At 36.8% G+C, this 23467-nt stretch overlaps 1 protein-coding gene across 16 annotated transcripts in view; it reads right to left on the reverse strand.

The window, feature by feature from the left end:
• il1rapl1a (interleukin 1 receptor accessory protein-like 1a) overlaps window positions 1-23467 on the reverse strand; it is a 269892-nt gene that overhangs the window by 55729 nt on the left and 190696 nt on the right. For all 16 annotated transcript variants that reach the window (NM_001077576.2, XM_087266966.1, XM_087266959.1 and 13 more), the window contains 2 exons: window positions 20371-20557; window positions 17234-17387 (listed from right to left, as the gene is read on the reverse strand). In NM_001077576.2, the coding sequence (NP_001071044.2) occupies window positions 17234-17387; window positions 20371-20557 (341 nt within the window). The remainder of the gene's footprint in view (window positions 1-17233; window positions 17388-20370; window positions 20558-23467) is intronic.

The raw sequence follows: 23467 nt of genomic DNA on the forward strand, positions 1-23467 counted from the left end.
TGGGTGGGTGTTAACCACAGAGACCTCCAAAACACAATCAGAAACCTTTAAAATAGCACAACGGGGGGACTTTAAAAGGAAGCTTTTTCCCCCTTTGAAAGATACAAAAATGGTGCGACTGTTTGGTAAATTCGTCCCAGAGAGAGAGAGAGAGAGAGATAGAGAGAGGAATACACAGGGAGATGAAAAGCGAGAGATAGAGTGGAAATGTGGCTTGGCTCAGAAGCAAGGGAAGAGTGTGACGGAAGGATGGCGTGATGCAGAAGAGGAGAGAAATAAAAACACTCGGGCCAGCGCTGTGGGGAGACTGGTTACACACAGCGGGGAGGAAGCTACAACCTAGAAAAAAAATGACAAAAATCAGCCCGCTTTTAAATTCCTGCATGCTCTGTGTGTGTATGTGTATGTCGTCCACACGACATAGAGTAGTTTCTGTGTGTGAGAGGAGTTCACGGAGTTTGAGACTGATATATTGACAGACTGCGAGTAGGAGAGGTGTGATAGCTCAGGCTCCCTCCGAGGTTCACAACTCTTTTTCTCCAACACACACACATGCACAAACACACGCAGGCACACACACACATACACACCTTCAAACTGCATACATATTCTGCAAATATTCAAATATACATTTGGGACCCTAAAAGGTATGACTCAACGTAGTTAATAACATGTTTACCCATTTTGAGTGGGTTTCCGATGCTTTTTTTCAGGCAAAAAGTTGGGGGTTTCGATTTACTTAGTGGAATGGGACAAAGCATCACTGAAGGCACCAGTGAATCCATAAAAATTATCCTAGAATAATATAGTTGAAAGTAATTCGCTTGTTAAGTCGTTGGTTAAGTCCAAGCCGCTTCTCATTTGAATTGAGAAAATATGTGTGCATGACCACTTATTAGTCATATCATACATTAAAGTGAATCTTACATAAAATCATGGTGTATGCAACAGTCTCTGAACTTGCTGCATCACAGACACCATCATTTTAATTTAATAATAATACAAAATTAATATCACTTTATAATATCAGACATTAGGCATGGATAAATATATATATATATATATATATATATATATATATATATATATATATATATATATATATATATATATATATATAGCAATCATGATTTTCAAAAGTATTACATCACTTTAAAAATGCTTATCATTATTACCATTTGTCATTGGACCCAGAAGCTGCTTCGTGTGACATCACACTTAACAAGTGGATTACAAAAATACACTGCAATGTCTAATGCAATAACATAGAGAACTGCTTATTGTTGTTTAAGTGTGTTAATAGTTCTGACAAAACTGTAATCATAAGTTTTTGAATATGATTTTTTACATCATTGGATATAAAACAATTCATTAATTTTCTTTTCGGCTTAGTCCCTTTATTAATCAGGGGTCGCCACAGCGGAATGATCCGCCAACTTATCCAGCACTTGTTTTACGCAGTGAATGCCATTCCAGCCACAACCCATCTCTGGGAAACATCCATACACACTCATTCACACACATACACTACGGTCAATTTAGCCAACCCAATTCACTAGGGATGTAACGGTATTGTAAATACTGTCATACCGCAATATTAATTTTTTTCGATATTACCTTAGTCGCATGACTCGGTAAAACTATAGGTCTTCTGAGAAAATTTGCTCAGGCGAATGAAGCGAACGGGAGGTACCGGAAACTACAATTCCCATCAGCCCAGGCTTGGCCATAATCCCTTGCGGTCTGTTGTCGCTACAGATCCAGTAATGCGGAAATGGAGTGTGCTGCTAGAAGCGGGGATGAAAAAGAGTTGGAAAACCCTAAAGCAGGTTGCACACCAGAAGCGCCGCTCGGCGGCGCCATGCATTTTAGAATTCTAAACATGGGTTTCTATCAGGATACACACACCGGTGCCGCAAGTCGGCGGCTGTCGGCGGCGCCCGTCCACGGCTCAGGACGCAGTTCATTTTTCAGCCGTGCCACAGAGCGCCATCTGATTAGTTTCATGTTAAATATCATTCGAATGTGCGCGTCTGGTGTGCGATACTTTAAACTGTCATGTGCGCGCCGTGTTGCGGCGCCGAGCGGAGCTTTTGGTGTGCGACCTGCTTGAAGCGGGTGTTGTCGCTGCGCGCGTACTGAATAGCGGTGTTGTCGCGCGAGTTCTTATCAGCTGTGTTGTCGTGCGCGTTCTGATCAGCTGTGTTGTCGCGCACGTACTGTAAAGCGGGGACGGAGGGTATGTCGCGTCGCGGGGGCACTTTTGATCATTTTGGAAGGGCACTTTCTATCCAAGACTAAAAAGGGCATGTGCACTGCACAGGTTGAGCCCTGTGTGTGCACGTGCCTGCAAGTTGGGGAATACGACTAATAATCAGTCATGGGGACTGCAGAAACACAGCACACTGTTCAGATTGATGCAGACATGAGATCTCTATCTCAATCATTGTTTTTCCTCTCAAGTGGGGGAAAGACAATGCACAACGTTACCCACTGCTGTCAACCTGGGCCAAGTCATATCTCTCTTGTCCCAGAAACCTCAGTCCCAAATGAGAGGGTTTTTTTCTGTTGCAGGGGACATTGTAAATACCCAGAGATACCAGCTTTTACCAGATTATATTTATATGATAATTTTCCTTTAAACCCATCTCTGTCTAAGTGAGTGAGTGATTAAATGTTGAATGTGATGAGTTTTCAACAATACTAAATTGAAACTTAATTTTTTTACATGGTTTAATATTTTTTTGTTATTAAAATTGAAGTTCCTGTTTCAAAGCGCACAGATAGATGACTAATTTGTATGTCATTGACACTTTTGGCACTTTTTTGGAGTATTTTCATAAGTTTTGTTTTTTCCTGTAAATGATTCAATAAATACCGTACCGTGACATTCATACCGAGGTATTACCGTACCGTGAAATTCTGATACCGTTACATCCCTACAATTCACCTGTACCGCATGTCTTTGGACTTGTGGGGGAAACTGGAGGAAACCCACGAAAACACAGGAAGAACATGCAAACTCCACACAAAAATGCCAACGGACCCATGCGAGTCTCGAACCAGCGACTTTCTTGCTGTAAGGCGAACGTGCTACCCACTGCACCACCGTGCAGTTATATACAGTTGTACAAAATTTGTGCTCTTTTACAGATATTTATTATGTGATGTTTAATGGAGCAAGGACATTTTCAACAGTATTTCCTGTAATATTTTTTCTTCTGGTGAAAGTCTTATTTGTTTTATTTTGGCTGGAATTAAAACAGTTTTTATTAAAAAAAAATTTTTTTTTAAAGGTCAATATCATTAGCCCCTTTAAGATTGGCCACAGAACAAACGACTGTTATAAAATGACTTGCCTAATTAACCCAATTTGCTTAGTTAACCCTATTAATCTATCAGATAAGTTTTTAAATTGCACTTTAAGCTGAATACTAGTGCCTTGCAAAATATCTAGTAAAATATTACATACTGTTATCATGGCAAAGATAAAAAACAACAACCCAGGCTCATTCTGATTACACACCCGTATATACATTTCTGGAGAGAGCAAAATACATCCCAGGAGCTGTTTTTTTTTGCAGTTTTTATTTTCACAAATCCACCAGGGGCCGCTGTGTACGCTTTTTGAGATCTCAAATTTCTCTGGCGAGTGCCATCCGTGCATGCTGTTCTCGCATAAATCCACCAGAGGCCGCTGTCAACTGACTGACTGACTGACTGACTGACTGATTGACTGACTGACTGACTGACCGATCGACTAGCCCACCCTCCTCCTTACCTAAACCCAACCAGTAGTGTTTTCAAAAGCAATACAGAAAAGAAAAGCCTTTATAGCAGCCAGATTTTTACCACGTTTTCAGATTTTACCACGTACTCACCCTTTTGTTTACTTGTTTATTTTATTTATTGGCTTTTGCTTCTGTATTATCTGCTTTCTGGAACCATTTTTCACTGGACTCAAACTCCGGATTAGCGGTCAACTCTGCATCTCAAGTCTGCTGCCGTACATGATGAGCCACTGAACAAATTGGTAACAAAAGAAAAGCCGTCCATACGGAGGTAAGCAGTTAGCTGGTAAGCGAGTAAAGGAGCAGTGTTATCCCACCCCGTAGTTTTTATTTTAAAGATGTAATGGAGCCATACGGTCCTCTGGCTACATAATTTGTGATCTCCCAAAAAATGTATATAGGGCTACGTTTTCAGAAAGAGCCTATGTTGCAACCAAATGTCACAAAAAAAATGAGTTACTAAAAATATTATGCTCAGAAATATGTTTGTTAAATAGTACTTAGGAAAAAATTATTATTCTGATAGTTCAACTAATTCTGACTGCCTATATTCATCAGCCAATCAGAATCAATCATTAAAGGCACATTGTAGAATTCATTATTTCATTAAATAATTATCTTTTCAGCTTAGTCCCTTTTTTAATCTGAGGTCACCACAGCAGAATGAACCGCCAACTTATCCAGCATATAATGAACAGCGGATGCCCTTCCAGCTGCAACCCATTACTGGAAAATTCACCTATGCCGCATGTCTTTGGACTGGAGCACCCGAAGGAAACCCACGCGAACATGGGCAGAACATGCAAACTCTACACAGAAATGCCAACTGACTTAACTGAGGCTCGACTCAAAGACTTTCTTGCTCTGAGGTGACAGTGCTACCCACTGCACCACCGCGCCGCCTCAGAATTCATTTACTTATTTTTTTTTTACAACTAGTTTTTGTTACAACTAATGTGTTAATTAATAACTTATTGTTATTATTATTTTTAATTATAGTCACCTCATATTATGATCAGTCAACAATTTTTCTGGAAACACTAAAGATGTCATCATAATCACTGATACAGAGATAAGTGCTTACTAAAACTGTCTCATTCATAGATTAACAATTTCAAGTCATTTCAGTTAATTTTGATCTGAACCTGACAAAGACTGATGTGGTCTGAGTGGCTGATTTATTCACTTCATAATTAGTCTGTCCATTTCTTTTAATTTGACGCATTCATGAGGATTTGTGGAGCACTTGCCATAAAATACACTCCAGTTTATTTATTTATTTGTTTGCCTCCTCAGAGAAAACACCCCTGATTCAGATATATCACCCAGACAGTTTTTTTCCCCTTTTAAATCGTTCTCTGTCATAGTTCATATTGCGTAACTCTTTGTATCCAGTGTGCAATGCAGGATAAATAATTCACACGCACCTCTGACTGCTGAAACACTCTTTTTCCATTACAGATAAACCCAAAACAAGGGAAGAGCTAATCAAAAACATGCATCTTAAACGCTCCGAGAAGCCCGTACACAGGTGTAACGCACAGCTAATGTTAAGACTTAGCTGCAGCTTAAACTACAAGATAAACTCTGTGTGATCTTTAGCCCGCTAAAGTGTCCTAGCATTAGCCAGAGAGCACGGTTCGCCGGAGAAACTAGGGCAGATTTGATGCTTGGGAGGACACGAGAATGTATTTATTGCGATCACTGCAGCACACTGCGCTGGATACGATTCACTTTTGTAAAGCATTCAGAATATCTGACTCTATTTTCAGTGATGACAGAGATTTCCATGCTGCACATTATTCCTGTTCAGATGTCCTTGAGAAATAAACTGTGAGATAAAAGGAAGCTCTGAGGGGAAGAACTACTGGAGTGGAATGTAAAAAAGGTGGAGTGTGTGTTGGTGCCATGTCTGTGTGTGCGCATGTGTGTGCAGGGCCGTGGATAATGGGGTGAAAGGTGGGAATGATTCTAGGAGGACTGGAAGTTCAGAGGGGGGCCTGGAACAATTTAGACAGAATTGAGGTAGCATCTCATATAATTAGCTCGATGTAGTTTCATTTAAAATATGTCATAAAACTAATTAATGCACAAATCAAGCCATGTCTCATTTCAGTCATTTTAATCTGTCGTTCATGTCAACTGATATATGAGAAAGATCACATTTTGTAATAAATATATTAATATTATTAATGTATGTATTAAAAACTGTATTGTACAAAGTGTGAAATCCATTATAAATCATGTGTGTGCAGTGTAAAATCCATTACTAGGTGACATAAGATATGTTATATAAACATACAACATTATATATACACTCGCCGGCCACTTTATTAGGTACAAAATTAAACTAAACTAGTAAGGTACCTAATATAGTAGGTACGTAGACCTTACTAAAACAGAGTTGGACCCTCTTTTGCCTTCAGAACTGCCTTAATCCATCATGGCATAGATTCAACAAGGTACTGGAAATATTCCTCTGAAAATTTGGTCAATTTTGACAAGATAGCATCACGCAGACTTGTCTGCAAATCCATGATGCAAATCTCCTGTTTCACCACATAACAAAGGTGCTCTATTTGATTAATATCTGGTGACTGTGGAGGCCATTTGAGTACAGTGAACTCATTGTCATGTTCAAGAAACCAGTCTGAGATGATTTGCGCTTTATGATATGGCTTTCTGTCCCTCTGGCACCAACAACCATGCCACATTCAAAGTAACTAAAAATCACCTTTCTTACACATTCTGATGCTCGCTTGGAACTGCAGCAGATCGTCTTTACCTTGTCTACATGCCTAAATGCATTGAGTTGCTGCAATGTGATTGGCTGATTAGACATTTGTGTTAAGGCGCAGTTGGACAGGTGTACCTAATAAAGTGGCCGGTGTGTGTGTGTGTGAGTGTGTGTATATATCTTTCTATCTATCAATATATATATATATATATATATATATATATATATATATATATATATATATACATACAGTATATATGAGAATTTAAATCTGTGGTTCTGCAAAGGATCTCTGTTTAAAACAATCATAATAAAAATGAAAAAACCACAGCTGTAAACAGAAAGTCACTAAAATGACAGAAAATAAACATGCATGTGTGTGTGTGTGTGTGTGTGTGTGTGTGTGTATGTTATTGGACGACTAAGACAGAGTTAAGTTGTCGCACTCTCGTTTAGCGGCATCTGTAATTAATCCTTAATTAAATATGATTACATAACTCTCTGCTGATTACAGGCACATGTGCACACACACACCAACCCTCACTCACACACACTTATCTTGTCCTGATTAGTCTTGACAGATGCAAGGTGTTGGGAGCATGTGTAAAGAACGTGCCATTGCAGCCCTGCCGCACTACAGGGGATTTGAAGACAACAGGGGCTCCAATCAACGTGAAGATCACTGGATAAACAAACAAAACCCACTCACAACCCGTGTATCATCATCATGTAACCACTAAATACCCACCCCTGCCACTTAGCCGCGCTTCCCTAGTGGTCGACTGTGCCCACAAACCCTTCTGTCGTCTATGGGTGACTGGATCGAATGGAGCGGCTGTCCTCGCCTGACCGTTTCCATGGCAATTGGGTAGGAAGGGCACAGGTTGGTAGAGGTGGGAGAGGTAAAGAGAGGTTGGCATTGTCCCTAGAACACTCCTTGCGGGCACACATGCGCTTTTACACTGCTCCAAACCTGCCGTTGGCATGGACACCACGCAAGTGTCCATGGAAACCACATTGTCTGTACTAAAATAGCAATAGGAAACGCAAGCTACTTTTGGAAACTGTTTTCCAGCAAGCGCTACTTCAAGCAGATCGCACTAACACACAGCTCTGCGTCCGGAAGCTGGACGCCTCTTCTCTAATTCTTCTTCCTGGGCAGAAATCAAAAAATGTGGCGAATGAGAGTCTTTTTTTGTCCAGATGAATCGATATAAGAGGGTCATGAATATCATGAATACTCAAAATGGGTCATGAATCGCCTTTTTTGTTTACTTTGTAGTGTTTTCTTAACTTTTAATATTATAAAGAAATAAAAAACATTAGAATTTAGAAGTAATTAGAGGGTTGCTGTCCTTTTTAAGACCCTCATCAGAATACACTGTTTGAATAGACATGCTGAGTTTTGTTATTGAAATATTTTCTAAAGTTCAAAAGGACAGCTGTGGCCCACAGATGTAAAGTTCTGCACACATGTTTGGCAGTTTACATCCTTAGTTGGACACTGTTGTAATTTAGGTTAAAATTCATAAATACTCATAGATACTAAATACGCATATCTGTAATAACAGACATTTAAGAGGGGCCATGTATCAAAACCCACTTGGACACACTTGTGTAGGGCAACCTTGTTGTCAGATCCAACATATTTGGCACAGTATCATCTTGCTTTCTTATTTGAAAAAAATCAAGCATCAAATTACTGCCCACTATTAAGGGTTTGCGCTCACAATGTGAGTGTTCACTATTGTGTGTGTGTGTGCACTTGAAGGGTGTTAATCAAAAGCACATATTCAGTGTATGTTTTCGGAGGTTGAAAGATTACAATGAATGAGTAAAAGTACAATTAACTGCCCAAAAATGTAGTGCGAGTAAAAGTATTTGTTGTAAATATTACTCAAAGTACGAGTAAAAATAGCCCTAAAACGAACGTTTTAAACATACTCAAGAATAGTGAGTATTACACTGGGAAAATCTGATGCGTTTACGAGCAGTTTGTGCAGGGATGTGTAAACTTAACATTCTGTAGTGCATTTAGTCATATTCGTTCGTTCCTTCAACCCTTCCATTGTTTGCTTGTTCTGTCCTTCCTTCCTTCGTTCCTTTCTTCATTAGTTCGCTCATTCATCTATTTATATTTTTGTTCCTTTATTAGGTCCTTTGTTCATTAATTAATTTGTTTGTTTGTTTGCTCCTTCCTTCCTTAAATTGTTCATCCTTCCTTCCTCCATTATTTCGGTCCTTTCATCCTTTGTTCGGTCCTTCCTTTATTCTGCCCTTCCTTCCATTCTTCATTCGTTCCATTTAGTGATTGTTTAAGGCTGTTTGGTGATTTTAGTCATCATATAGGCGACATCCTTCATTTTCTCATCAGTGACATGCAGTCTATAAAAAGTCTCTGGGTTATTGCATGTAAAGATTTTGGACATCTTCTTGGTAATTTTTAATGCTTCCAAAAGGTTTGCTGCATTTATAAAGCGTTCATGTCTTGAGGTTTTTCAGTATGATGCGATTTACTTTCTATGTGTGATTTGATTGGACAGGAATTGCAAGACTGATATTTCTACTTTAGCCGATCATTACAGACAAGAAAGAAATAAAGTAGTGACTGCAGGTTGAAGCAAAGTATTGGAGTAAAAGTACTGATACAGCACTAAAAATGTACTCAAAGGAAAGTAAAGGTACACATTTTTAAAACTACTTAGCAAATTACAATTCCTGAGAAAAACCACAGTAATTTGAGAATTTGTAATTTGTTACTTTTCACCACTGATGTTTTTCCCACAACTTGGGACTGAACAGTGTCTTTTGTCCTCTAAGCACCTTTATGGTTTGTTTTCTATGTAGATCTGTGTTTGTCTTTCTTGTTATTTACCTTATCATAGAGTATGCATCAGTGAGTGGAGCTAAAGCAGGTGCTCATCTTCTTTAGTGCAGACTGACTTTAGTATAAGCTGTTTTTGTTTTGTGTTATAAAACGTAGATATTGCATTCATAGCACATCGACCTATTAAAAGTCAAAAGATCAAGCCAATTAAAATTTCTTAGTTCATGACCCCATTAAGTAAGTCTCTATTTTAATCACATTAATCATCAAAATATTAAAGATTTGCAATATCTTTCCTAGTGGAAACTGCTGAAGTTTCAAGGATATTGCTGTTATTTAAAAATATTCATTTTTATTGAGACACGATACCAACTTTAATATGTAAAAACAGCATTTTACATGGCCTGTGGTTACCAAGGCTTGCTCAAAGCAAAGGCCCACAGTAAAATAAAATAATAATGAATAACCAGAATAATGAATAATTCAATTCCGTGGCAGTTTTAATAAGCTGACGGGGGCTAGAAAATAAAATGTGCTGGGAACTTAAAGCTTGACAGTCTAAAGTTACTATTTTTTTTAGCTAAATTAAAAATAGGTTAGAGTGTCCTTGTTACAGTGTAACTGAACATTTAATTACTGAATAATATTAATTAACAACATGTACCTCCCTTAGCTTTAGGGTTTGTTAAATAATATGATTATACATAATTTACCATCGTTATTAGTCTTGGCACAGTTCGTGTAAACAAAGTAAACAAACACACTACAATAAAAAGTACATAAAAATTCTGGGTCTTGATTGGCCAGTAACTGCAACCTTTTCACCCTGTTTAAAATAAAAACATGTAGTTTAATTATAAAGTGCCTATTTGAAAATGTGCTGAGCCAAATGTAGCTGTTCCCTAATTAAATATTCCTCCAAGAACAACTTTACCCTGTCGACTTCATCTGGAATCTACTGCTGGTTCTGATGTATTTGAGATTTTATTTGTTTACGGTATATCTAACAGGAAATATTCGCTCTCATTAATTCTGTATTTGTTGAAGAGTAAATAGATTTGAATGACTTAAACTATCAACAACAGATGCAACCAACAAATGTACGGCTGCTTAATTGTCACCGTCAGATTTTTATCTATGATGTAATTGATGTAACTAATAAGTCCCTTATGCAAAGTAATGTTTAGTTATGTAATGTCAACTTTTTAGCACTGGTGTCACTGAATTATTGTACAAATGCATACTACACTCTTAGGCATGCAAAAGGCTCTATTGTATATCAGCACAGCTATGAGTGTGATATTGCTCATACTGTAAATTAACAAACCAGTACTTTTTGATTGAAACATACATACATTTAACCTCACAAATCACTGATTTCAGAGACATGATTCACCACATTATCTGATAGCCCTATGTAACCGAGGCCAGCTAGTGAAGTGCTGTGCAGGTAAACCTCACTCCTCTGACCTCTAAAAAGTGCAACAAACACTAGAGGCCATGGTCTTTAGCCTACTTGTAAGAGCAACCGACTCCCATGTGGAAGGTCACTGGTTTGAGCACAGCATTTTTTGAGACTCGATCGAACAGTTTTTGTTAAAAGTTTTGTTAAAAAACCTGAAGGATAAGTTTGTTAAAACCAAAAGAGGTCAGGGCAAAAGTGGAGACCCAGGTACACAATTACAGAATATGTATTTCCACCAGTTATAGGTTTAACACTGATTTATATATTGCAATTTTGAATTTAAAACTATTTAATATTTACAAAACTATAATGAAGATACAGAATTATTTCTTTCATAACTTTATCAGTTTACAATACACTAATGCCCTGTTTCTCTAGGTTATATTGGTGATATTGGTCAAAAATGTTGGACCATTATTGCCTTTTTACCATAGGTATAGGACAGAAACTAGCCAGACAATAATGTGTCATTAATTCTTTAATAAACTTTAAAAGGTAAAACTGTCCAAGATGTGAACAAAAGCAAGTGATGCAGCAATGTTTGATTTAAAGAAATCTTGAATGGTTATAAAAACCCTTATAATCATTAAAATAATTTAAAAAAATAATTAGTTAATAAATATTGAATGATATTAATGATATCACGTATTACTGGAAACTTTCTACTTCTCCGTTTATCTGTCCGATTTTACGGTGGGTTTCTTTTGACCGCCCCCTATCATTTTAAAAAATATCACAATGGCGAATGCGGCAAATATAAAAGCCTCGTCCATTTAGCGAGGTGCATGCGCAGTCAGCGGAGGTGTGTGATGCGACACCAGGCAAAAGTATAAATCCAGCTTCACATTGGTGCCGTGACCCAGATGGGAGTGAGGTTTAGATGGGCAAGTGTAACGGAGGCTAGCTAGTAAAGTGCTGTGCAGGTAAACCTCACTCCTCTGACCTCTAAAAGATGCTCTAGCAACAGACGCTAGGAGCCATGGTCTTTAGCCTCCTTGTTAGAGCAACCGACTCCCATGCAGAAGGTTGCTGGTTTCATACCAGCTCGGAGCAGGTTGGGTGGTGTAGGATCGGCAAGATTACATTGGTGCCGTGACCCGAATGGGAGTGAGGTTTAGGGGATGAGTGGATTGAAGGCCAGCTAGTGAAGTGCTGTGCAGGTAAACCTCACTCCTTTGACCTCTAAAAGATGCTCTAGCAAAAGACGCTAGGGGCCATGGTCTTTAACCTCCTTGTTAGAGCAACCGACTCCCATGAGGAAAGTCACTGGTTCCAGCTCGGAGTGGGTAGGGTGGTGTAGGACCAGCAGGGTTGCATTGGTGCCGTGACCCTGATGGGAGTGAGGTTTAGGGGGTGAGTGTAATGGAGGCCAGCTAGTGAAGTGCTGTGCAAGTACTATAAACCTCACTCCTCTGACATTTAAAAGGTGCTCCAGCGACAGACACTAGAGGCCATGGTCTTTAACCTCCTTGCAATAGTAACTGCCTTCCATGTGGAAGGTCGCCGGCTGGATCCCAGCTCAGATAGGATTGGGTGGTGTAGGACCAGCGGGGTTACATCTATATAAAGAAGTGATATTAAAAAAACATGATTTGTCCCATTAAGTGTTCCTTATTGTAAAAAAAAAATCTGATGCCTGTATTCATTACTGAGCACCTCAAGCATTTCTAATGACTTTATATTCACTACTGCCATTTATCTAAAAAAAACATATTCAGCTGTTTTTCTTTTTTTTTCTCTGTGTCTTTGTAACAATATATTGTTTTCCCCCACTAGAGGCAAAGCATGATGAATCACTGGGTGAGAGAGAGGGCAGACGACCAGCCAGGTCAACACGCAGGACATCGCAGAGCATCCTGTAGATTTATATCAGGGCACACTACAATACAGAAAGGCAACTTACTCACTGTTAAAAACCAGCTTGAGCTACTTGCTTCCATTACTACGATAATCTGCTTCTGTAACTGATCATTCACACTCAACCACACACATACAAGCTCTCACAAGAAGTCGTTTTCCCTTGTTTGCGCATGCATTTGCTTGTGTGTGAGTGTGCAACGTGCATGATTAACTGTTTAAACACACATTTCTGGCCCTCTGCCTCGAGAGATGATGTACAATAGCACTGATTCACATCATCGCCTGTGTATTTTTGTAGGTCAGTTTCACGCTTCAAAATTTCAGACATGCACGCATACACACACACACACGCGCGCGCGCGCACAAAAATGCAGCGCTCAAATCTTTGTTGTCGAAAAGCATGTCCGCAGTAATAGACTGTCTGTAAGCACTCAAAAACAAGAAAATGATTCCGTGTTCTTCCGCTAAGTTCCTCCCTGAGGCGCACAGGCAGCTCCACCAGATAACCCGCCGCAGAGATGTACCATCCAGGCCAGTTTCTGTAGCAATTATAGAGACGTGCTGCTGTAACCAGCTGCAAACATTCTGCTGTAACTGCTATACGACTCCTAACATCAAAACTCTGTCTCCGTGACGAGGGTTAAATCGAGCCGCGGACTAAATTTTACTGTTAATGGTGCTTTTTTCCGCTGAGAATCATTTTGCCGTCCTGGACTATAAGTTCCATCCAGGAAATCGTCCCTGAGAGTCTAATGCCGTCCTAAAATAGGCTTTAAATGAGTACGGCAAGAGAAGCGTCGAGTGTTTTAATAGGTTTCAACTGAACGAGGGCTTGGGAAGGAGAAGAGAGAATAACGTCTGACCTCTTTTCACCTGTTCGTGCCGTTTTATTGACCCGCTCCAGTGGCAGAAAGGAGCCAATTCGCCAGGGGCCAATAAGAATCTGTTTAATCGTAGACAGAGATGTTTAAACGTAAAAATATAGAGCAAAATGACCTTTCTATTGCTGGCTTAGTGTTGTGTCTGTATAAATGTCATTCTCTATCTCTCTCTCTCTATCTGTGTTATTGTGTGTGTGGAGTAGTAATAGAGGTCAAATGTGTGTAGTGGATTTAAAGCACATGCTCACGACACATTTGAGCAGTTGCGCTCACAGGAACGCAGGTCTGGCCTTGTGTCATAATTCAGTCTCATTCTTCATCATTGTCTCTCTCCATCATCCTAAAGGCCACACGTTAATAAAAAAGGCTGCTGTCATTAACCACTGCAGCAATGCCTTTACTATTTGACTGACTGCACTGCACACAGTATTTAGAGCTGCAGTGTGTAAATTCTGTGGGTGTAAAAATGCTATTTATGCTGTACAAAATCTATACTGTAGAAAAAAAAAAACAGTTCATTTGTAAACTATAAGGTACCTTACCATAGCAGAAGGGCTGCATGATATTGAAAAAATCTAACACTGCAATATTTTTTTATTCTGTGATATATATTGCGATATGAATACAATTTCATTAGATGAGTTGAATAACTATTTGAAAGAATTTATAATTTTAGATTGAGAGATTCTCTAGCGTAGTGCGTAAAATATAATAATCTAGGATCAAAGATTCAATAAAGATAAAGATGCAAATTAAATAAACAGTGTTTACATTTTTTAGAAAGAAGTCGAAATGTATTTAGGTATACAGTAATTGAATAATTAAATGCAAAATTATACCCTAATAATTATACCCTATACTAACCCCTTTGTTATTGTTGCAATTACCTTTTTTAATTCATTTACTTATTTTATATTTATTTTTTTAATCACCAGTTCCTGATCTGTTTTTTTGTTTTGTTATTATTTTTAAGTTTTGTATGTTGTCCTGGAATGGTTTTGTTTTCATGTGATGTTCAAATATTTAGATGTCTTGTTTTAATGTTGAGAAAAACCCAATAGAATATTGAAAAAAAAATATATATATATACACAGTATAGTCTTCAGTTTATAAACAATTGAATAAAATCAATAATGGCCAATTTGTCAAAGTTACAAACAGTACAATTTTTCATGCCTGAATGCTTTTAAAATTCACACAGTCATGGGCCTCAACAAAACACATGTGAAATGATAAATTATAATCCAGACTCAACATTGTATATACTCAGGATGTGACTATCCGCTTGTTAAGTGTGACATCACGCAAAGCGGCTTCCGGATCCAATCGCTCTATTCAACTGAATGGGGAGACTCATGAAATGGTAATAATAAACGTTTACAAAGCGATTTAAGGCTTTCGAAAATCACGATTGCAGTATATATGTCCATGCCTAATATCCGATGGCCAGAAAGTGATTATTTTTTTATAAATTGTTAAATTGTTGAGCCCAGAGATTGTTGTGTACACTATGATTTTATATAAAATTAACTTTAATGTGTGATAGGAATAAAACGTGATAATAAACGAATGATTTCTCCACTCAATTGAGTGGCGGCTTGGACCCGGAAACAGTATTACATACGTCACAAACACGTCACCACTTAACAAGCGGATTGCAATGTGACTATTGCGATATCAATGCTGTAACAATGTATTGTGCAGTCAGAATATATAGTGAACAATTGTAAATGGTTTAGCATTACATTATGTCTTCAAAAAACAAAGGGAGTAGTTTTGGACAGGCTACTTACAGTATAGTGAGTTTGGAATAATCTGATTGGCTTACTAATGATTACAGATGAGAGACCAGCCACGATCAATCATATCCTTTGCTTCTCTCAAAATTAGTGTCTGAAACTTTAAAAAGTCAATTTGGATGAATTGAATGCGTTTCAAATTTGCGTGAAAATGTTTAATTAAACATTTATAATCAAAAATGTTTTTCGAGCATGAAATTGAAATAATTCCTGAAGGATCACGTGACAGTGAGGACTGATACAACTGCTGCTAAAATTCAGCTTTGTAAATTACATTTTAATATATACTAACATTATTACTGTAGTTTTAATGAATAACTGCAGCATATTAATACTAATAACTGGCATGTTTAAGATACTTCCTTTAAAAACATTAATACAATATTTTGTTTCCAAACCCTGGACAGGTAATATATATTTTATAGTTACTGTACAGTATATCAGGTTTCTTCAAATCAAATTTAAGACTTATTAAGACCCTTTAAGACCATTATGAATGGAATTTTAGACTTATACAGGGCTAAACACTAAGGATTTTTTTCTACTGGCCTGGTTACTTCTGTAAATAGTTTCTGTATTAATGAGTGAATTTAAGATATTTTAAGACCCAACAGACACCCTGTATATAATAAATTGTGAACATTTGATAGATTTCTGATAAACACAGCCATAAAAGGGTGTGTGCAAGGAAAAAGAATGTTACAAAACAATTTTTAACATGTTGTCTCTTTCTTTTTATTAAACAATTGTAATTTTTTTGCTTAAAGGTGATATATTAACTGATCTTCTTAAGAAGTAGATGAAGCTTGTCTAAAATTAACTTGAGCTTTGCAGGGAAACTTCCTGTGAGCACAGATTTTGCAAGTCTAGTGCTTTTTAACGGTGTGCAAAGAATTCACAGAAAAAGAGGACGTATGTATGGGTGCGGCCAATGGAGGACTAGAGAATGATTGACAAGTGACGTGTTCCACTAAACTCCACCTGTTAATATCAGATGCATATTTAAGTCAGGAAATGAAAACTCTGCGCACCCCAGAATGTAACTCTTGCATTGCATTGAGGATAACAGAATTCTGCAAATTATTCGAATTATTCATTTGTATCCATTAAATTACTAATATGTTTGACATTAAAGAAAACCCTCTCCTGACCTTTTTTACCGAACACACATGGAATGGTTTGAATATTTCAACAGATGTAAAATGTCATCCATATTGAGGAACATTGTCCATGTTAACGTTCAATACTTTTTGATTTTCTTGTTTTATTTTGTTTCTTAAATAATAAAGAATGCTAAATGACTAAAAGTACATGTAAATAATAATGTAAATAATGTATAGTTGACAATAACCAAACAAAAACCTTTTTTTCCTTATCCTGTGTTCAGTGTTGCAGAAATACATATCACGTTTCAATAATAGTAGATGAAATGAATTTAAAGAGAAAGTTAAGGCACTCTCACATTTCAAATAATACAAATTTTTTCATCTCTGAAACACACACACACACACACACACACATATACACACACAAACAAATAAATGGTGGATAATGACTGAATCAAAAAGCACACAAAGTAGACCATATGACTCACAGATTCTGAGTCTTCTGAAATCATATGATAGCTTTCAGTGATGAGCAGACTGAAAAGCTGTTATTCAATGAAAAACTTGTGCATTAATGATACACTCAGAAAAGTCGTTGTTAACAGCATGGCACAGAAAGTGCACCTGAAGCAAATAATAAGCCAAATGAAAAATAACACCTCACTCTCTCCACAAAAACGGCTGACCGACCCCTTTTTTTCCAGCTACACAATCACAGCAGTGTCTCACATACAGATTCAGGCTGAAGAGGAGTCACGCGGTACTACCTGTCACGCTCAGATAGGTCGTCCTCCGCACCAGGAAGCCTCCGAAAAGCAGCTCACAGGTGTAGTTGCCGATGTCGTCCTCCCTCACGTCCTGAATGGCGAGTAGGTCTGCAGTCTGGAGCACGCTGCTTCTCCACTGCTGCACATTACACTCCTGCACACAGGAAAAAACAAAACAAAACAATGTATAGGGAAATAAAAGACAACACTGCTAAATACAAACAGACCATTTGTATATAGGCATGATGGATAATCTCTGAGGGGAATTCAATGAATAGAATAAACTGCACTTTGATGTCAGCATGCAAATCAAATACAGTAAATATGGAAAGCAGCTTTAGCCACTGGGAAAAAAAGTTGGTACTGACAGTTTATCTCAGAGTTCTGATGATTTTTCTCACAATTACTTTTTTTTTTAGGATGCTTCTTAACATTTTGAGAATGCATTTCATAATTTAAGGGAGGTGAACATTTTCAGTAATGTTAGTTTGTGTTATACACACTTCAGTGAATCAAATGTATGGATTTATTTAAATTGCATAAAATTATTAATAAAATATATTTAAGTTATCAGTGTTTTGCAGGTTATTTAGTGTATTGTGACCTACAATATCCTCTAATTAACCATGTCAGAAGTTACTGTGGGTTAAACTATGCAGCTATTTTTACTTTACTTTTAAATGCAGAAATAAACACCTATATTACAAGAAAAGTGTCTTGTGAATACTTACAATGTCTATTGGTGCTTTAGATCTGCATGATTTATGCATTCACAATGGTATGAACCTTTACAGGGGTGCTCAAATGTATATTTAAATGATTTGTTATTTTAATTATTAATAATACTATTTATTATACAGATCAGAGCAAACTATATCTCACTATTTAGAGACTGACCCCCCCATACATGTTGTTTTGACAGAGGGATCAAACATTAATTAGAAGGGTCTATCTCCACCAAACCCCCCTCTAATTCGCACCCTGGTTAGAAACGCACAGTTAATTCTAAGAAAAATATGAATTATTTTCATTTTTTTAAACTTTCTCTCTTAAGCCTCATTCACATTACAAGGGACTCGCAGAAGCAAAGTGACCGTTCATTTTAATGTAGAGCGAGCGACTTCCAGCGACCTCCATCTTAGCAAGCGACTGCGACCTTTGGCGACCAGATGGGCGTGTTGAGTGATAAGACAAAGTTGAGAATCCTTGAAATTAAGAATTGACTGACAGCCAATAGGAGCACCAGTAGAGCTCACGTGATCATCTCTCTGCTCGTTTAGAGGCCGGTTGTAATCATTTTGTATATACCTACACTTAGAATTGCAAATTTTTATCTTGCAGTTTTAAGCTATACTTGCATGTCAATTTAAGTTTCTTTTCACAATATCACATTATAAACTCACTAAAGTTAAATGACATCTCCCAATTCTGCATTTCCCCTGTCTGATATTTTTTTTTTTGCTTTTTTCATCAGAATTATGAAATTGTCATGCAATTTCAAGTTATGAACTACCAACTGGGACTTAAATCAGATTTTTTTCTTCTTTTCTCAAAATCTCGAGATTGTATCTTATATTCAACATCTGAATAGCATGATATAATCAAGATTGCATGAAATAATATAAAAATACAATTACAACAAATAAAGTTGCATGTTTATATGGTATATTGCAATCCTTTAAATTCAGACTAAAAGCTCACTGACTTACAATCATTTCTGACTTGACATTATGACATGGTTGCCAAGGTTGCAATTATCTTTGTTTATTTATTAAATAATGCTTTTTTATCCTGTGGAAAAAATAGAACTTACAATTGCAAATATATATCTTGCAGTTTGTAGTTACAGTGCTCGTCATATGTGAGTATACATGAGTACCTTCACAAATCTCTCATTTAAATTAATATTTTCTATAGGATGCTTTACAATATTATATTTGTGCATATAAATTAGTTCAGTCCTGAAGCCAAATCTGGAGGTAATCTAACAATATAACTTATAATAATGGTGAAAAAGCAGTAACCCAAATTTATATGAAAAATTCTAAATAATATTTTCAAAAATAGCACAAATCAAGAGAAACAAAAATATATACAATTTTGTTGATTGAATATTTTGCATGAATTTAAATGTATTATCTTTTCATTTCTAAAGATGTTCTGTAACTAAAATGTATTTATTTTATTATTTAAAATATTTTAATAAATATATCTGTTTAATAAATTTGATTTGTTTAAAAGCACCAATATTTATTACCCATATTCCCTGAAAAATTTATAATAATATTAGTTTACAAAATGGGGTGTACTCATTTATGCTGAGCAATGTATATACTTGTTATTGTCAACTAATTGTGACATTTTATTTAGAATTGCGAGTTTTCTTCACATGATATCAAGACAAACTCACAATCGTGAATTAAAATCTGCCAATTCTACCTTTTTATACATTTTATACATCTATTTTCTCAGAATTATGAACTTCACTTGCATATCAAATTATAAATTACCAACAGAATTGCTACTTTGTATCTTACATTGAACATCTGAGTAGCTACAGTAGATATACATGAAATATACAACTTGAAATATATGAATTTACTTTAATTTCTGACTTGAAATTTGGAATTAAAAGGTTGCAATTACCTTTTTAAATTTATTTACTTACTATATTATATTTTTTAAATCACAAGTTCCTGATCTGTAGGTCACTGTTGCAACACTGCAATCCAGACACCTAAATCCTCTCTTTAAAATGCAGAAAAGGCACTCAACTGTATACTAAATTGCCCCTCCGCAAATTCGATCATCATCTGATGAATTACTGCTCCCATGATCGATTGAATATCTACATAAACACTCAGTTTTAAATAATTTTCTGTTTACGGCTTTCCGTGTGCAGTAAAAGCATACTGTTAGCTGCCCCAGGCAAATAGCGCTGACTTCCCTGAATAAGGCATAAAGTATAATAACCCTAATTTACATAAAAAGGAGGTGTGTTTGCGTTGACAATGACTTACGATGACTTAATTGAAATTCTCAGGGGGGCAGATGCCAAGATGCTGGATCGCAAGTGCTTTAAGACGCAGGTTTGTGCGCTGTATACTGAATACACCTCTTAGCAACTCCCACTATACCTTGTACCACGTTATCTGTGGTTTTTCTCCAGGCTGAACGTAATCCTGGATATCGGGACAGGAGATGTCTTTACTCTTGCCCAGCTCTCCTTTCTCAGTGTAGCGCAGTTTTGAGTTGTAACATCCAGCTGTGTCATTATCAGCAACCAACAGAGTCATTGACACCTTCATACAAAACGTGGAATTCCTGCAAAACACACACACAAACAAACAGAGTAAGCCTATATAAACTATAGAGCTCACCCAGAGACATCACTGAGCGCAAATGTGCTGTCATCTCGCAGAGCCTATACACTAAACCAATTACACAAATATAAAACCTGATTTTATTTGTTATTCAAGCATGATAGGTGTAATTTGACCACAAAGGAGCTGAATTTCTCTGCAGTTTTCATATAGGGCTACAAATAATTAGCACTTTACTGATGGAATATGAGAAGCAAATGAATAGAAAATGTTTCCTCAAAGGTTTTAAAGGGTCATTTCATACATTTTTTATCACTTACATTTTCCCCGAGGTCCACTTGCAATGTTCGCTAATGCTTTTCGAAGTCAAATTTAGTATTCCACCCTCTCTATGACCCTTACAATTAAACTAGAAGATTTTTTCCCTACCATGCCTTCAAGATTTCTATCAAAGATGTGAAGGTATGGAAAAAGACCTTCAGAGCTGTCAGTATGTTTTATACAGTTGGCAAATTCAAAGAAATTTCTAGGTCATTTAATTAAAAAATCATGTTTTCCTTCTGTCATTTCTGACTTTACATTTATTATACATTGTAAGATTGAAGGCTGAAATTATCTTTTTTTATTAGTTTATTATTATTTTTAAATTATATATGGATTGTGTCTTTTTAATATTTTAATACTTTGGCTTCCATAGGTAACCGCAGGAACCCTTTTTTTATAATCACTTTACATTTAGGTTTACCATGTAAATATGTAAGATTGCAATGCTAGATCTATAATTGTAAAAAAATTAAGTCTACAGTATGTTTTCAAACAGCAAACAGTGGCCATATAGTGTTTCTCAACCACACTGCTGGAAGACCACCAACACTGCATGTTTTGGATATCTCCTTTGTCTGTTTATACACATTACAGGTCATTCATTTATTTATTCATTTATTTTCTTTTCGGCTTAGTGCCTTTATTAATCTGGGGTTGCCACAGCGATATGAACCACAAACTTATCCAGCATAAGTTTTACGCAGCTGATAACCTTTCAGTTGCAACCCATCACTGGAAAACATCTATACACATTCATTCATACACATATGGACAATTTAGCTTACCCAATTCACTTATACTACTTGTTTTCGGACTTGTAAGGGAAACCGGAGCACCTGGAGGAAACCTATGCGAACACAGAGAGAACATGCAAACTCCATACAGAAATGCCAACTGCCCAACTGGGACTTGAACCAGTGACCTTCTTGCTGTGAGGCAATTGTGCTGCCCATTGAGCCAATGTGCTGCCCCTACAGGTCTTTCAGTCTCTGCTAATGAGCTGATGATCTGAATCAAGTGTGTTTGGTTAAGGAGACATAGGCTGTTTCTCAATTCCAAGAACGCAGAGAATGGACTTGCATGCTTGTGAAGACCAGTCTTGGCAGGTTACCTCAGAAGAACAAACTCAGGAGACAAGAACACAGAACGCATCCTGTAAGAAATGAGATGCTGAGTCCTTCCTTATGGTCACGTGACCTTCATGCATTTTTGATTTAAAATTATTAAAACATTACAGCATTCATACAACAATTTGTTTTTACCTTTTTCAATACATACACACACACACACACACACATATATATATATATATATATATATATATATATATATATATATATATATATATATATTATGCATAAAGACCTTAGTATACATTGCACAATACAAATAAAACAAATTTTAATAAATGAGATGAGAACACGAGGACGCAAGAACGCTGAAGAACGCATATTGAAAAACTTCCATACTATATGGTATGCTAAAAACAGTATGTAATAAAATAGAATTCATAGAATTCGAAAAACAGTATGTATACCCGGATGACATACAACTTCCGGTGAGATTTTCCCATGATGCACCATGAGAGAATTTAGAAACAGGACTAAAGTGACGTAACTGACGTGGATAAGTCACGTGATCATGACAAAATGGCATGTGTTACTACTCACATTCATACTATATAGAACGTACTTTTCGAATGGTGTAGCATTACATTTAAATTCAAATGCAGTACTGAGCAGCGATTTTGGACACAGCCATGGGCTGTTCCAATTATGCTTTCTTCAGCGTTCTTGCGTCCTCGTGTAACGTCATCATCAACTGTTAAAGTTCAGTTCCAAAATTCAAGACTGCAAGAACGTAGGACATCTGAAAGTTCATGGATGTGTTCTTGATATCGAGGATCCACCAATGCAGACTTGAGCTCAAAACTCATGCGAGAAGTCCCAGAAGTCATTGCGGCTGAATAGGGGAAGCATTTTATAAAGATTCATTATTAAAGTTTAGAGATATAACTTATGTGTCTCTGGAGTTTCCCTAAATGTGACGATGAAAGTAAACATTACCATGAAAATCTTATTAAGGCACAAAGATAGTTAAGATGTTTATCTGCTGAAATTCGTATTATATTTAGTTTCAACTGCATTGTGCAACGTATATTTGTAAGGTTTTTATTCATAGTATAAATTTGGAAAAGGGAAAAAACAATAAATCATTGTACAAATGCTTTAATGTTTAAATCTTTTCCCTTAATATTGTGTGAAGGTCACGTGACCATCAGGAAGAACACAGCATCTCTTTTCTCACAGGACACGTTCGCTGTTCTTGCTGTCTCGCAAGTTCGTTCTTCTGAGGTAACTTAGAAGGACTGGTCTTCATAAGAATGACACACACACACGTATACACACTGTCTTTAACTCAGGTGTATTGCATGTCAACACATAGTTCTGTACATTGATGAGTGTCTCCATTAAAAGTGCATTAGAGTTTATTTTGTCCAAAGGCTCTGACTTTAATAGCTGCTGATAAGATTTGTTGAAATTTGACCTTTTCAGCTTAATGACCTCACACCTCCTACCGTGTTACC

The sequence above is a fragment of the Danio rerio genome, chromosome 9, assembly GCF_052040795.2.
Source record: "Danio rerio strain M-AB ecotype USA chromosome 9, GRCz13ab, whole genome shotgun sequence".
NCBI classification, from domain to species: Eukaryota; Metazoa; Chordata; class Actinopteri; order Cypriniformes; family Danionidae; genus Danio; species Danio rerio.